The sequence below is a fragment of the Mixophyes fleayi genome, chromosome 6, assembly GCF_038048845.1.
Source record: "Mixophyes fleayi isolate aMixFle1 chromosome 6, aMixFle1.hap1, whole genome shotgun sequence".
NCBI lineage: Eukaryota > Metazoa > Chordata > Amphibia > Anura > Limnodynastidae > Mixophyes > Mixophyes fleayi.
The window spans coordinates 165,369,130-165,386,300 of record NC_134407.1 but is presented as its reverse complement, the minus strand read 5'-3'; the positions used below and the strand labels follow the sequence as shown (position 1 = coordinate 165,386,300).

Sequence of the window (17,171 nt, the reverse complement as noted above, 5' to 3'; positions counted from 1 at the left end):
ACAGTGTAATCCAAAAGCTTCACACACAAAAGTAACAGATAATAAAAAACGTTCTAATGTCCACTCAGTTTTAAGATTAATTGTAGCCATACATGAGGCTAAACACAGCAGAATTTAAGGAGAAAAACAGAAATGTTAAATACTAAGAAAGGGTGTCTCTAGCCTAAAGTGGTAGAAGGTTGAACTTTGAAGTGACTATTTCACACAGTGTACCTATCCACACACCTAGTTGCAATTCTAAGTAGCAGAGGCATCTCCTGAGAGCGGATAGTAGGCATGCACCTAGTCTGTAGAGGCAATGATGTGCAAATAAAGTCACCGCTTTCTTGTGAATTGATGATCTGTATTCTCAGAGTCTATGTTAGGGTACTATGCACCCTAGGCAAAGTTTCAGTTCTCTGTCCCCTCATACCTAACATGCATACATAATTAAATTGTTAAGAATTAACATTCGTAGTAATATGCATCTATGAATACAGACAAGCACCTATCAGAAGGCTGCCTCTCCCTGCTGGCCCATTCAGAGTAAAGAACGTGAAGGTGCTGTCTGCTGGAGAGAAATGGGACCTGATTCATCCATATTCTAAGTGTAGCCCGCTTTCAGTATTATACGATGTATTTAGATTTTGCCTCTGCCCAAGTTCAGCAAGACATGGATCTCAAGATGCATGTGCTTTTAAAATTGGGGGCAGGTCTACTGTGCTTTACTACATCGGACACAGCAGGATGCATCCGATGGATGATAAATTCACAAAAGATCAGACAGGAAAATGAAAAAAACATTTTGCATTATTGTTACCTGATAATAATAAAGTCATTAATGTTAAAACAGTAACAAAAAAAAAGAGAAAACAAGTAACTTTCAGACACTCAGAGTTTGATTTGGACATGGCTGCGTGTGTTTGATTTTGGCACCCCGCCTACTGTAAATTCACTATGGCAAACACCCCCTCCCCGCCTAGTTCACTCCCCAAAATCGTAGGCTGCAGTAAGGGTCCTGTGCACTCGCAGGCGCACAGGACAGGACTGCCTTCATGCATACTTCTGCAGATTCTGGCCAAGCGTGGAGTGATTTCGCGTACGATATGCTCAAAATTGGCAGATACATGCCTTGATGAATCAGACCCATGGAGTGCTGGGGGAGTTGGTCTGAGGTAACAGTAACAGAGAGTGGACAAACCACAGTTATGATACCGACAGGAAAAAAAGCAAAATAACTTGGGAAAGTCCAGGTAATAAAAGGACAGAGAGATTGCTGTGGCAGTGAATCTGAAATACAGAGTAAGATCAAGTTCTTAATGCTAACTGAAAGATAGGGCTAAGGAAAAGGGATCAGAAGTAAATATATCTTAACAGCATCACAGCACCTGGGGAAAGTGGCTATTTATTAAGTAAAAGCCCTATCTCCAGTTAAAACAGGTGTTCTCCCTATACATCAAGGACTGCCTTGATGTATAGGCCTTTATCATACATAGCAAGTACAGCCGCATCTGAGGATGGCAATAGCAGGGAATAATTACAGGAAAAATGCTTATTATTTAAACCTAGCATTTTTTCCAAAGTGAAAGTTAAAATAAGCTTAAAAAGTAAACACAACACCTCTCCCCCACTGTCAGCCAATGAGGAAGGGTTAGGGTGTTTAATTTAAAGCTCCAGGGTAGCCACCTCTCAGTGCGCCACGGGCGCACCGCAGATAAAATAAACCATGAAATGAGTAACACGCTGTCACTCATTCAGTGTTTTAGCGTCACCCAAAATATTGCCGCACTAAACTAATCCCTAGTTCACCTAGTGGTAGCGGCCTTGTATATTTTTATGAATACTGGTTGGGTAAACGGAACTGCTGCCTCCACTAAGAACAGGAAACCGGTGTACTTTCATCCCCACTCAAGGACAACATGGAATGACATATATTTGTTGCTTCTTGAAGTCATAACCCTACTTTTAATCAGAAAATATGAGACCATAGAATAGCTAATTAGACAAGTTCCTTCCTGTTTTTAACATACACTGTTTCAAAGACACCATGGTGGTTTTATGCAGGATTAAAATTACAGGTGGATAAGCACTAATATTGTAAAGATGAAGAGGAAGTGTAAAGGGTTAGTAGGCGACTATGTTTGAATGGATATGGGAGGTTATAGAAAAGAGACTGTAAGTATGTGAAGACACTAGAAGACAAAGCTGCAGACAAGACAATGAAGATGAGTATTTGGAATCCATCTTATTGTTGTCGTTAGAGCAGATTGACCAGGAAATTATCTTCATCCACGTCCACACACTCCTCCGCTTTTTCTCTGCCATCTTCCACTTCCTGCCAGCCAGGGCTCACCAGCACAGCGGTGCCAGGCACCACACTCTCCTTCTCACTATTTTCTAAGGTCTCAGGAGGATAAAAACGTCTGGCAATGGACACAAACTCTGTTCCCATATCAAGAACGATGAGACGGTCCTGGAACACACAATGTCTCTGAACTGTAAATAAAAGGTCTCCAATAGTGTCACATTTACAAACACATTACATGAGACTAATGTCTGTTTAAGTTTCTTGGTCTATCCCTAGCAAAAACCCTTGACAGTGGCTTCCTCATTTCTATCAGCATTTATAGACAGCTCTGTGTAATGAAACACTCCAGAGCTGACATTTAGCACCTGTAGTTAGTGTCTGTTATGTCATCACTTGCTGAGAATCACACAGTACAGGGCACTGGGTGACAAGCCTGCAGGGGCCCACAGGGAAGGCACGGAGGAACCTTTCTGCTCATAAATTCAAATTCTCATATGCTGCATGGATTTATGTCAGTACTATTACTCTGCATCCTATTTACAATCCACTTCTGGAAAAGTTAATCTGATTTCCTGGAACAGCCCCAACATTTGGGATATGTCTCTGTAAATGGTTTTGTTATTTAATAATGCAAAATGTTTTAGAGGGGTCTGGATTGTAAATGATGTGGAAGGTATTAGACAACTGTGTTAAGCAAGCAAGAAAAATAATAGCAGTGCTAGTCTGTGAATAATATTTATCTATCTCTATACCTATCGATCTATCTATCTATCTATATACCTATCTATCTATCTATCTATCTATCTATCTATCTATCTATCCATCCATCCAGTGTCGGACTGGGGCATGAAGGGCCCACCGGGGGACTGCAACGCTAGGCGCCCAACAGAGGGGGTGTGGCCAGCCATCATGGAGGCGAGAGCAGACGCTAGAGGGGGAGGGGTCAGCCCACAAAGGACAGCTAGCACCATAGTGTAGTATATAAAGAATGCAATGTGTATATAAAGAGTACACAGTCTTGACCAGTCCCTTAGATTGGACAGAACAGTCACCAAAAATCGGGATTGTCCCACTAGAATCAGAACATTTGACAGACTGTCCTACCTGTTCTTGTCACTTTCCCCACTTGTGGCTGCTGATTTCTTTAGTTGCAGCTTGTCTGGATCCTCGGATGTTGGGGGCCCTATTTGGAAACAAAATGGGTACATTTAGAAAATTCCAACCAGCCCATAGACCTCATGTGCCTCAAACTCAGCCCCACATTCAATTACTAGCCTCCAAACCACCCCATCTTAAATTAATAGTCCCAAATACAGAATTAAATTGCCCCGCTATCACCCCATAAACAAAATAGCACCCATTAGTTAGCCACCACCTGCCATGCACATTACATTGCCACAAGCCTGCTGTGCCATCACACACACATTACTGTGCCCCTTCATCACCATGCTGTGCCCCCTTATGGTCAGACTGCACCCTCCATGTTGCTTTTGCTTCCCTCATCTCCTGGCCCCCTTCACACTGTGCCATACTGGCTTTGCCCCTCTTCCCCTCCACACTGTGCCATGCTGGCTTTGGTCCCCCCTTCCACACTGTGACATGCTGGCTTTGGTGTCCCCCTTCCACACTGTGACATGCTGGCTTTGCCCCCTCCCCTCCACACTGTGCCATGCTGGCTTTGCCCCCCCCCCCCCTTCACACTGTGACATGCTGGCTTTGCCCCCTCCCCTCCACACTGTGCCATGCTGGCTTTGCCCCCCCCCCCTTCACACTGTGACATGCTGGCTTTGCCCCTCTTCCCCTCCACACTGTGCCATGCTGGCTTTGGTCCCCCCTTCCACACTGTGACATGCTGGCTTTGGTCCCCCCCTTCCACACTGTGACATGCTGGCTTTGCCCCCTCCCCTCCACACTGTGCCATGCTGGCTTTGCCCCCCCCCCCCCTTCACACTGTGACATGCTGGCTTTGCCCCTCTTCCCCTCCACACTGTGCCATGCTGGCTTTGGTCCCCCCTTCCACACTGTGACATGCTGGCTTTGGTCCCCCCCTTCCACACTGTGACACTGTGACATGCTGGCTTTGGTCCACCCTTCCACACTGTGACATGCTGGCTTTGGTCCCCCCCTTCCACACTGTGACATGCTGGCTTTGGTCCCCCCTTCCACACTGTGATATGCTGGCTTTGGCCCCCGCTCCATACTATGACATGCTGGCTTTGGCCCCCGCTCCACACTGTGACATGCTGGCTTTGGCCCCCGCTCCATACTATGACATGCTGGCTTTGGCCCCCGCTCCACACTGTGACATGCTGGCTTTGGCCCCCGCTCCACACTGTGACATGCTGGCTTTGGCCCCCGCTCCACACTGTGACATGCTGGCTTTGCCCCCCCACACTCATGCCTCGTCGATCTCAAGTTAAGATGACTAACCTGTGCAAAGTTCCTGCTTCATGCTCCTCTGGACGGCTGGATATCCGGAACTTCTCCTCCTCCATGGGCGTCTCTTCTATTCCCCTGCTCAAAGTGAACAACACACTACCGCGCAGGTGTAGAGAGCCCAGACGTGGCTCTCTGCACCTGCTCGGTAATGTTTAACAGAAGTGTCGCCGTCGAGACCCGAGTCAGCTGCCGCTGTCCGAAAACAGCTGTTCTGTTAGCTCCACCCCAACAACCGAGGGGGAGGAGCTACAATGCGGTTGGGCCTACCGGTGGATAGACCGGCTGACCGGCAGGCCACTCCGACACTGTATCTATCTATCTATCTATCTATCTATCTATCTCACTGTGAAACATTATGCAGTTTTTTTGGGGGGGGGGGTTTAGGATAATAAAGCAGCTCAGATGTGGGCCTTCTTTTTGTCACCAATATGTGTTTTCGGCAGTAGTATTGAGGACTTCTGTGTGGATGAGACATTGGTAGTCTGGCACCACTGAGTAAGAGGAGCTGGATGTTTGCTATCTAGAATATGAGTGCTGGGGGTTTAAATAAACGTTGCCAAAGTTGGAAGTTGACACTCAGGGTACATACCAGCACAAAGAGGTACCTCTCAGGTGGGATGCTGTGCTGTTCAAACATGCTGGTCTCCTGGGCTAACAGGTTCAGCAGACGACGAGCCTCTGTGGGGTCACGCATACTATTGTAGGAGGTATTAGAAGTGACTGTTAGCAGGGAGTCCGTTTCATTATGAAAACCTGGGGATGGAGGAGAGAATTTAAGATGAGATTGGGGAAAATAAGTGGGGTACTTGGCTAAAATAGTAGTGAAGGGGTAAGGAACTATGAGGAATAATAGGAAGGAAAACAGAGCGTAGAATGCAGAGACTGGAAGTGAAGAAACAGCTAGAAGTGGCCCAGAGATACAATGGGTGCAATTTTTACTTTATTTGTGTGGAGAGAAAATACTGCATGCTTTTACAAGTATTCAAATACTGGGCAACTTTATTTTTACATTGCGATTTAGAGGTGAGCTAGGATGCAATCCCCTTCCAACTCTAAATTTGCCCACACATTTTACATTTGCCAGCCCCGCATCACAAGACATGGTTATGCTAAGGTGCAACATTTCACCTTCTAGCAGGATTTAGTCCTATGAGGCCCAAAAGGTGCAGTTTAAGGAAAACATTTGATTTTCGTGAAGAATAAAAAACTGGTTTGGTATGCTGAATGCTAGATGGGTAATTTACCTTCGGTAGTAACCTTATAACATTTTAGGGGAGAGCTGTGATCAACATAAAATGCACCGACTGGCTATACTCAGTGGAGGCATCCATTTTGCGAGCTATTAGCAAGTCAATTTCTGCATAAATTCCTGCTCATAAGAGTATATGACATAATGGCTGCATCCGCTGTTTGAAGACAACAGTCACACCTTACCTAACACTTGTCTATTTTAATTTCCTCCTCTCCAGGATCTCCTGGAGGAAAGGTTAAGTGGCAAATTTGGGGGGTGTGACATTGCGTTTGCATAAAGCAGGATGCGGGATATTGGGCTGCTCTCTCGGGAGACCTACCCAGAATGCAGGAGTCTCCCGGACATTCCGGGGGGGTAAATGTATCAAGCTGAGAATTTTCTCAGCTTGATACATTTACCCCCTGGAGAGTGGGCAAGTAAGCTTTACCTAGGGCTCTTCAAGAACTGAAACACTGATTCTAGACACTCCTAACCTCACACAAATACACACCTGATTTCCAAAATGCAAATGTGCAGTTCTTCCATCGTCCAGACACTGGAGTAGCTGTCTTGCAAATGTGTTTCTCTCACAATTGAATTTATGCAGGGAGTCTGAGTATACCATGCAACAATTGTTTTGTCTTGTATATGTTTATTTTTTGTGTACGCTTAATTATTATTATTATTTATTTATAGGGCGCCACTAGGTATCCGTAGCGCCGTACAGGGACAGACAGAAACACGATACAGGGTGAGACATCACGGAACAGTTAACAAAAAGCACAGTAACTCGGAAGCTCAAAGTACAGCTAGATGACAGGCGAGAGCCCCAGCGGGGTAGCTAGAGGGGTAGAAGGGCCTCACGGAAGAGACAAGGAGCTGGAGAGCAGAGTTAAGGTGGTGGAGAACAGGAGGAGAGGAGGCCCTGCTCGAAGGAGCGTACAATCTAAGGGGAGGGTAGGACGGACAGAGATGCAAGGGTAGGAGGAGGAAAGGGGGAGAGCGGAGGCAAAGACGGAGGGGGGGGGGAGAGGAGAGCGACGAGGAGGGAGTTAGGTGGGAGACAGGAAGGAGGGCAGTTAAGTGGGGGACTGGAAGGCTATAAGGAAGAGGTGGGTTTTTAAGGCCCGTTTGAAGCTGGACAAGTTGGGTGAAGTTCTGATGGAGCGGGGGAGCTGGTTCCAGTGGAGGGGGGCAGCACGGGAGAAGTCTTGGATGCGAGCGTGGGAGGAGGTGACCAGGGGGGAAGAGAGGCGACGGTCATTGGCCGAACGCAGAGGGCGGGATGGAGCATGGATGGAGATGATGCTGGAGATGTAGGGAGCGGTGGAGTTGGAGAGGGCCTTGAAGGTAAGTGTAAGGAGCTTGAACACGATTCTGTAGGGGAAGGGGAGCCAGTGAAGGGATTGGTAGAGGGGGGAGACAGAGGAGGAGCGGCGAGAAAGGAAAATAAGCCGAGTGGCAGCATTGAGAACAGAGCGAAGGGGGGTAAGATGAGAGCGGGGGATGCCAGTAAGGAGGAGGTTGCAGTAGTCTAAGCGGGAGATGATAAGAGAGTGGACAAGAGCTTTAGTGGCATCTTGGGAGAGGAAGGGCCAAATGCGCGCAATGTTGCGCAGCTGGAAGCGGCAAGATTTTGCAAGTGAGAGAATGTGAGGGGCAAAGGAGAGAGAGGAGTCGAGGATGATACCGAGGCAGCGAAGTTGAGGAACAGGGGAAAGAGAGGAGTTGAGTACAGTGATAGAGAGGTCGGAAGGGCAGGGGGAATGAGCGGGAGGAAAGACAATTAGTTTGGTTTTCGCAAGATTAAGTTTGAGAAATTTAGAGGACATCCAGGAGGAGATGGCAGAGAGGCAGGCGGACACCCTGGAGAGGAGGGAGGGAGAGAGATCAGGAGAGGAAAGGTAGAGCTGGGTGTCATCCGCATAAAGGTGGTACTTGAGACCAAAGGAGCTGATGAGTTTGCCCAGGGAAGAGGTGTAAAGAGAGAACAGTAGGGGTCCGAGAACAGAGCCTTGGGGGACCCCTACTGGAAGGGAGGAGGGGGGGAGAGAGATCCAGAGGTGGTGACAGAGAAGGAACGGTCAGCAAGGTAAGAGGTGAACCAGGACAGGACGGAGCCAGAGAGGCCAAAGGATTAAAGGGTGTGGAGCAGGAGTGGGTGGTCAACGGTGTCAAAGGCCGCTGAGAGATCCAAGAGAATGAGAAGGGAGAAGTGGCCCCTGGCCTTAGCAGAGAGGAGATCATTGGAGACAGTTTCAGTGGAGTGGAGAGGGCGGAAACCAGATTGAAGAGGGTCAAGGAGGGAGTGCTCAGAGAGGAAGGTGGAGAGGTGGCTGCAGACGAGTCTCTCAAGTATTTTGGAGGCAAAGGGGAGAAGAGAGATGGGGCGATAGTTGGAGAGAGAGGTGGGGTCAAGATTAGGTTTCTTGAGAATGGGGGAAACAAGAGCGTGCTTGAAGCAGGAGGGGAAGATACCGGTGGAGAGGGACAGATTAAAGAGGTGGGCGAGGTGGGAGCAGGTGGTGGGGGAGAGGGAGCGGAGGAGGTGGGAGGGGATGGGGTCAAGGGGACAGGTAGACAGGGGGGAGGATGAAATGAGAGAGTGGACTTCTTCGCCCGTAGTGGGGCGAAGGGAGAAGAGGGATTGGTGGCTGGGGGAGAGGGAGAAAGAGTGGGGGGGGGGCAGGCGGGGTAGGGGAGGAGGAGAATTCAAGTCGGATGGCCTCGATTTTAGAGGAGAAGAAGGAGGCAAAGTCAGCGGCGGTAAGGGAGGAGGGTAGAGGAGGGGGAGGAGGGGACAGGAGGGTGTTGAAGGTGGCGAAGAGGCGGCGGGGGTTGGAGGACTGGGAGATGAGGGATTTAAAGAAAGATTGTTTGGCGAGAGAGAGGGCGGAGCTGAAGGAAGAGAGGATGAACTTAAAATGGAGAAAATCAGCCAGGGAGCGGGATTTTCTCCAGTGTCGCTCAGCCGTTCGGGAGCATTTTTGGAGGAAGCGGGTGAATTTGGAGTGCCAGGGTTGGGGTTTGGAGCAACGGGGGTTGACAGAATGGGCCGGGGCGACGGCGTCGAGAGCAGAGGTGAGCGTAAGGTTGTAGAGGGAGACCGCCAGGTTGGGGCAGGCCTGGGAGGAAAGGGGAGAAAGAAGAGTATCGAGAGTAGAGGACAGAGTAGTAGGATCAAGAGCGTCAAGGTTGCGCCTGGACTGAGTATGAATGGGCGTGGGGAAAGGAAAATACATTTTAAAGTGTACCCATTGCAACCATTTTGTGGGCCTACCAATTCTCTGGTACCTGGTAACATCACTGAAGCACTGTACATTGTTTGTGATTCAGTGATGTCACTACTTTCTATTGCATATATATGGTGAAAATCTTGGTTCAACCCACAATATGTTTCTGTAAGCATTTGCACTTTAAAAGACAACTGAAAGAGAGAGAGACAGATAGGTACAGACTGCAAGCCCTATGAACGCATCTCTTGCTCTGAACTATTTGACTCACCCAGATTTTCCAGTAGCACTCTCCATCGATCCTTGACGTCTCTGCGAACCTGTCTATGGGCGCTGATGTCAAAACTCAGCCTGCGGTAACCCTGAGCAAAAATGGAAAATCAAATTCATCTGAAATTTGGAAGTAGCCCAGCCATTCTCCATAACACCTGTGAACCTATGATCTGTCATCCTCAGCATCCTAGCCATTACTAAATTTATAGCTCAACCATCTCCATACCTCTGTGATGTTTGGCCCTAATCCTTTGCTGCATATCCCAAATCTCCAGCTTGTGAACTCTAGCCTTTGTCTTTAAGTTTTTACCCCATGTGTGAGGCCCTTGGCCTCAGTTTTCACACACTTACCTCTATCTACTATATTCTAATATCCAGTTTCTAAGGATGTGTTTAACTAGGGTCAGAACACTTCATGTATTCACTCCTCATCTTCAGCCCATCTAGAAGGTCTTCAGTTGTGAAGTGGGTGGGGATAGAACAACTTGTAGCCAATATGATTCTAGTGTTCACAATAACACAGACTATATCAGAAGATGAGTATTCTGCTATTGAGGGAAGTAGTGACTTGTCCACTCAAGTGATTGTGTGAGGCCACGACTGCATATGACAGGGCAGTCATTATATGATAAATGTGGGCAAGTATGAAGCAGAGTCTTAAGCTGGGTACACACTACACGGTTTTCGTCCAATAATCGGCTCAATCAGCCGACATACGACCGCTGGTTCAAAAGTCGGGTCAGTGTGTGCAGTGACACGATGGTCGAAAGTCTGCCCAAATGGACGATTGTCGCCTCATTTGGTTGGTTGTACCATTTAATATTTTCGCTCCAATCTCTTTTCCGTTGTGTAGTGTGTATAAGTTTCCGACCGATCCACAGCAGTGAGTACGAAATTAGTCATTGCTCACGACAACATGGCTGTAAAAAGTCGCTAAAGGGAACATCGATCGCATGTAAAATCGATCGGCATAAAAAGTTGGTGGAAAATTCAGTAGTGTGTACCTAGTTTTAGACAGTGGAAGGAGCAGAGTCCCCAACAGCACAGATTAGTGTTAGGAGACTCCTGTCCAACTGGTGCAGGTGAAATGACTGCTTTCCATTGCTAAGGTCAGTCAAAGGGTCAGCTAAGGTAGCAAATTTGGGTATAAACCATTAGTAACACCTTGTGGTCGCCACAAAGGTTCTTATTTGCTTCTTGTTTACAGGTCGGGACATTTTTTTGTAACCTCAATTTTATTATGTTGAGTTTTTACCAAATCTCTGCCTATGTTGTACCCAAGATATTTTACCTTTTCCATCCCTATACAGAACATTTTTGGGTTGGCTGTCAACCCTGCCTTTCAGATGGGAGTCTAATACTGCTTGTACCCTGGTTAAGTGTCACTGCCAGGACTTTGTATGATAACATCTTCAAGATAGACGACTGCATATTGTCTGTGACATCTTAAATTCTAGCTATCATTCTCATACTGAAGGCCACTATTATCTATGTAACTAAACAAATTATAAAAAAAAGTGTCAGTTATAGCATCTAAAGAACAAAGAGGATCAGGGACTGAAAATAAGAAGGAAATTTTATGCAATTCAGACCATAAATCACCATTGTGACCCAATATATGTGAAATTTAGTCAACATTTGTATTAGTCTAATTTTTCCCTATAGACAAACAAACATTTTGACTAATATGTTAACGTTGTTTGGCAGACTAGACCTTAATCAGTGTGTTAATGTACGGATTCATATTCAATGTATTGAAATCCTTAACCTCAGTCACTGACCTCTGACCCCCGTCTTGTCTGTGCTCTCTTCGTAAGCAAGTTGTACAGTTCCCGGTCATCATCCCTCTCAGTGTGTGATACATCTTGAGGCTCATTCCATAGATTGGCCTCCTCGGCTCTCCTCCGCTTCACCTCCCGGTCGAAGTACAAGAGTGTATCACTAGGATGAGAGAGGTGAGAATCCAGGCGCAATATGAGATTAAAATCTAACTTGACTGTTAACTAAAGCAGAAATAAACACATATCAATTGCTATATTACAAGCCAAGTAAATAAGCATCTGTACTTGTCCTTTGAAGTATTAAAGGTTGCCTTATATAGAAGAAACTAGTATAAAATTTACAAATAAATATATAAGCATTTCTGGGAGACTATCAAAAATTAATTTCTATTAAAACTATGGTGGTGGGGATAAGATTAGACACATCATATTCCCTGTCTTTAGACCAAGTAAAGTACTGTCTGGCTGTGCACAATGCCAGCAATTGCGGTAAGAATCTCTTCATATTTTTCGGGTGCAAGGAAAAATGAGTTGAGATTCCAGCCAAGGTGTCTCCGGCTCCGCAGACATTCCAGAGGCACCTTGCACCAAGTTGAATCTTCTCCACGGAGTGACTGACAGTTTGGCAGACACTGTTTGAATTGGTGGTTAGTCTTGTAAAAAATAGTGGTACATATATGTGATGGAATGCATCAAGGGTATCCTTCACGACACCGCTAACTCGTTTTCAAAAACATGAAGCGCTTCATCTTCTCTTTAAACGAGAGTATTTGATCTCTCTTCCTTCTACATTCTCTTTGCCCCTTACATCTACAGCGCCCAATTAACCAATAATCAGCCTAGAGTGAATATTTATTTTAGTGTGGTGTGGTGTGGCGAGAGCCTTTCTACTTCTGCACAGAAGAGCCTGGCTGCTGTCATCTCTGTCCGGTGTGCAGTGAGTTCATACCTGCTAATGCAGTCCTGAAATAGGAGGGGACTGGATCCCAACAACCTGTGTGCTAGGAAGGGTGAGGGGTTCTGATTGCCAAGAAACTCCCCTCTGCAGTACCTCAATAAATCACATGTCCTCAGAGATGTCCTGTCCAATGGTTTGGAAGGGGAGGAGCCACTTGCGCAACATAAGCTGCGCGGAGTCCGATCTGCACCAAGTTGAATGTCATTTACTCACTGCCTGAGGAGACACCTTCCCAGCGCGACTTTGAGGTGGCGATTGCAAAAAGGGCTATTAAAGGAGCTAATAAGTTTGTCTGGGTGCTGTCGTGGAAGGAGAATTAGTATGAGGAGCAGGTCTTTATTTAGATTTATTAGAAAGAAACAGAGGATTAATGGAGCAGGTCGTAGTTAAGGACATAAAAAATAGTAGGAAAGTACTAAAAATTGCACTGACAAAATAAAAAAATAAATAATTAAAAGAATATCACAATCAATACGTTACTAACTGAATTGATCTAGAGCATTGAAAAATTCCCATACTGTTGAGTGAGGGTAAAGGAAGACGGATTTTAAATTAAGGATATTGTGTATTAGCTTCACATGGATTAAGTTTGTAACATGTACTGATTTATTTGCATGACTGTCTAACATGTAGCAATGTAAACCTCTTTGGCATGTTACTTGAATAAAAGGTTTTTTTGAAAAAAAAAATAAAAAATGAGCATATGCTACAGCGTACGTTCAAGCTGCCCCCAGGGAAGTGACGTTGAGTAGGAGTAAACAGGCTTTACCCATTATACAGTCTTAGCTCTTGTTATTTATTTTGCCTCAATTTTTACACTCTTTCTGGGATCACAGTAATAAATAGCTATATGACTGTTATTGTAGAGCAGATAATGGTTTTAAAAATGTAATCACTCCTAAATTGTACATGTTTTCTACATTAAGATCAACCTTATTTTACTACTAACTTTTCCCGTCCTTGGATCAAATATCCACATTTTAGAATTCGCTCTGAGGTTGCAGGGAAAATACAGGACCACTGAAAAATATAAAATCCCCTACTCAGTGCATTATCAGTATCTTCTAAAGAAAGGTTTTATTGACTCACAATAGACCTGATCTCCCTTCACCTAATAATACTAATAAAAATTAGCACACTTTTTTGCTTTTAAACAAACTTGCCTACTTTTTGGAACGTTCCTCCAGGAGATCCTGAACAAAAGGCAAATGTGGGCTGCATGATGATGCAATGTGTCATCATGGTCCCGTCCCCCGTGACGCAGGACTTGCCCAGCCAAGGCCTCATGATGCAATTGGCGTCATCTAGGCCCTGCCCACTTCTCACTAAAGAGAAATGGGATTCAGGATGGCGGCCTATTCTCCTGGGAGTTCAGGAGAACTCCTTGAAATTAGATTTTCTTCCCGGTGTTCCTGGAGAGTAAGCAAGTATGCCTCAAGGGCTCACTCCCTAGCTGTGTTACAGTTTAAAATAGCTCTGTATGTAAACAAATCCTAGGCTATATCAGTTTTACTCTTTGCTATACATATTGATGTAATATGCTTATTATGTGTGAATGTGGCTTATCTTCCTGTGTGTAGTACTTTGTCTTACAAATAAAGAGATTTTAAAAGAAAAAAAAAAAAGAAAATGGCCTGAAATTGCCACATCTAGGGCCCAATGAAATTGCATCATGTAGGCGCCATTTTAAGAAATGAAGTATAAGCAAGAGATGAATTTCTGGTTAGGCAAGTGAAGTCCATAACATACTAATCCTCATATCTGCAGTGATGGTCATTAGTGCTCCCGTTTTTCCTTACTTGTTTTTAATTAATTAAATAATTGATGTTAAATTAACACTCACTCTATTTTGTATTTTCTGTATGCATGTGTCTAATGTATATTTTAACATTTAAATGCTTCATCACTATAACTAGCATGTGCAATATGTGTTATTAAATATCGGCAAGCTGTGTTCTGCAAACAGTGAATCAAGATGTTTGTCTCTGTCCCATAATCTTTTATTTACCAAACAGTTCTCTCCTGGTAATCTTAATCATGTGTGATCACCATGTCACAGTAACGCAGCTTCGTGTATGGTCTATTGGTGGGTCTGACATAATTGGGGTGGCGAAGTACAAGTGACAACTGCATAAGTTGTTATAGACTCTACAGGGGTACACAATAAAACAATACTTAACATGTGCCCCACCTTCTCTGTCTTATACTATATTGAGCAAAAACAAATTGTGTTTTAGTTTATTTAAGAATGTCTTTTATTAAAATGATTAATTTAGCCCAAGTTAAACCAATATGTAAATGGCGGAACGTGAGCAGAATATTGAGGGATTTCTAGAAAAAGGGTGCATAGAAAATAAAGGCGCTGCAACCTATAGCAACCAAACATTCAATCTCTTTATTGTAAACTGCACCAGAGAAACAACAGTTAGCATCCGATTCATTGTAATAGATTAGAGCAGCAGATTATCATAAATGTCCCAGATTGTGTACTAGGTGAGATAGTATTATATATAATATATAGTAAGGATGGCATCTTAAAGAACAGATGGAAAACCCAACTTAGTAAACAAGGCGGTTCTGTTGCATAAGAAATCAACCTCAAGGACCACACCTTCTGTGTAGACATTTACATGTTCACAGATGAAATAACTTGCCCACACCAAATTTTTTTAAATACAGCAGATAAAATAAAGGTAATTTAAAGTGTAATATGATAAATTTCAGATTCAGACATAACACATCTTTTTACAGTATAAGTTATCAATCTATATTGACTGAATGAAATCTATTTTCAATCATCTCCTGTTTTTCATTAGTCTAAAATTATTATTGTAAACTTTTGGATACAGGGCTTGGATATATCAAATACCGTCAAGGGGTCAAAGGAAAACAGGTGGGAAAGCAAAGACCCTACAAAGGTGGACAGTATTTGGCTCTTCAGCTGCTGTCGGACTAAAAGTCCCAGCATGACCTATCCCAGGTTGTCTAGCTCTCCTACACAGTATGTTCTTGTATATTTCATTTCTCAAAATTTATTTTTATTTTTATACCTTAAAGGCGATCCCTGAAAGAGTCGACAGTAACAAACATATTCTTGTTCATTTTACGTAAATTTGCCTCAATTGTCTACTTTTGAAAAGGGGTAAAAATTTGATTGACAGGGAAAGTTGGGGCTTGTAGTTCAGATAGAGCCACAGGTCTGCTGAGTAGTAGAAGGTTGTGAGAATACAATGATATCAGGATGTAGTAGTGCATATACTGTATCGCCTTACAGCAGAGTAAAGCTAAAGAATTGCATGAGAACCATGAATAATACATTATTGCATGAATATAAGCATAAGCCGGATGCCCCATTAGTATATGTTCAAGTCCAAAAACAGCCTTAATATGTACTGTCAAAAGTCTTCCCAGTAGTGTACATTCTAAAGGATTGCTGTGCAGAAGAAATTACTGTCTAATGATGAGGTCACTTATTCATAACCCTGACTGTTGTTACCTGATTAAAGGACTCTTCTCTGGCATCTCTTCACGACAGCAGCAGCAGAAGAAACGGTAGAAACTTCTCAGCTCTGCCATGCTGGGGGAGTACTGCGAGGCACGGGAGTGGTCGTTTTGGGGTCTTAGTATGGGTGGTGTTAACAAACAATTAATTCAGTGTAATTGGGATGAAAGAACAAGACAGTCACATGGACGGCAGTACAACTTGCAGCCTCTAGCTAAGAAGCATGACAATAAAAGAAAGAAAAAGTTGAGCGCTGAGAGAAGTCACTAGCTCTATCAACACCAACACAGATGATAAACTTATTATAAATACAATTTTATTATCGCACAAGCTTATATACTTTCTAAATGAGAATAATCCATGCTGTGTACTGGTTAGCAAATTACAATCTCACATATATTTTTGCTGATACCATACCAATACATAGATCTCATATATCATAGATACCCTCAGTCTATACAATATACTTGGCAAATAATAAAAATAATGAATAGTGATGTGACTATGCCATATGAATTTATTCCATTGCATCCATATATGAAACAGATAAACCCAAGACTAGAATAATGGAAAACGTACTGTTGTTTATTCTGGAGTTCACACTTCCATCACCCCTGTATAACAACAAGAGTCACCTAGCCCATCACTTGTGATTATTTTTCTTTTTAATTAATGTATATTAATTATTAGATTATTTTTTCTTACAGTGCACCATAGGAAGGTGTTTTCTGGCTATTACTTTTATGAAGCATGACAAGTAAGGGGTAGCATGGACATACCCACTATCATACTGTAAATAGAGCATCAGGATGCTTCACAATCCCACAGAGATACAGGAACCAGGGGCAATGACTCTGCTGCACACTACATTGAAGACTTGGAATCGGTCTCATATTTGACAATTACAAAGTATGATAACAAGGGGTCCACTTGACCCTAGTGCTGCTGGGGGGGTAATACAGAATTTCCGGGTTATAATGCCAGCTTACAACCCAGGTCAAAACTGGTGTAACTGAGAGTGAGACATATAATCGGAATAATATATCCATACTGTTAAATATAAGGTTATTATAAGTAACCAATGTGTTTTGTGGCCATATAAACACAAGGTTGCAGCCCAAGAGCTTTTATACAGGACGCCTGTGGATTTATATAGCTTTTATACAGGACGTGGATTTATATTACGCCTGAGGTGTAATATCCTTTTGATTTTACAGCAAAAGTACATTATTTCTTATAATACACAAGTGTCAATGTGAAACAATTGCTTGTACACTATAAGGTGATTCTCTGTGTTTTGTTTTTATAGCTTCACAGAGTTATACAGTCATTCAAAACTATGGGGCATATTCAATTCCGATCCAGATCCGCGGTAATGCGCGTTACCGCGATCCAGATCCGCAATAACGCAGATTTTCGTACGCAGCCCTATGGGCTTCGAATGAAATCCACGTTATTGCGGTACCG

General features: G+C 43.9%; 1 protein-coding gene across 2 annotated transcripts; it reads right to left on the bottom strand.

Moving 5' to 3' along the window:
• Positions 1–920: 920 nt before the first annotated feature.
• Positions 921–15,923, bottom strand: LOC142094681 (melanoregulin-like). Of its 2 annotated transcripts, none has more exons than XM_075177073.1 (5): positions 15,699–15,920; positions 11,245–11,404; positions 9,462–9,552; positions 5,316–5,479; positions 921–2,452 (listed from the first exon to the last, which is right to left on the bottom strand). In XM_075177073.1, exons 1-5 carry the CDS (start codon positions 15,776–15,778, stop codon positions 2,237–2,239), a joined length of 711 nt encoding a protein of 236 aa, XP_075033174.1. In that variant the 5' UTR covers positions 15,779–15,920; the 3' UTR covers positions 921–2,236. The 2 variants fall into 2 exon arrangements, with proteins under 2 accessions (XP_075033174.1, XP_075033175.1); XM_075177074.1 differs by having other exon boundaries at positions 2,247–2,475; positions 15,699–15,923.
• Between the last annotated feature and the right edge of the window lie 1,248 nt (positions 15,924–17,171).

What these genes read in the sequence shown, in the direction of transcription:
- LOC142094681 (XM_075177073.1), bottom strand. Translation starts at nt 15,778, where the DNA reads ATGGCAGAGCTGAGAAGTTTCTACCGTTTCTTCTGCTGCTGCTGTCGT. An exon ending in GAGAAGAGTCCTTTAATCAG is followed by an intron (nt 11,405 to 15,698) that starts GTAACAACAGTC and finishes CTCTCATCCTAG; the next exon opens with TGATACACTCTTGTACTTCG. An exon ending in AGTGCTACTGGAAAATCTGG is followed by an intron (nt 5,480 to 9,461) that starts GTGAGTCAAATA and finishes CTCCATCCCCAG; the next exon opens with GTTTTCATAATGAAACGGAC.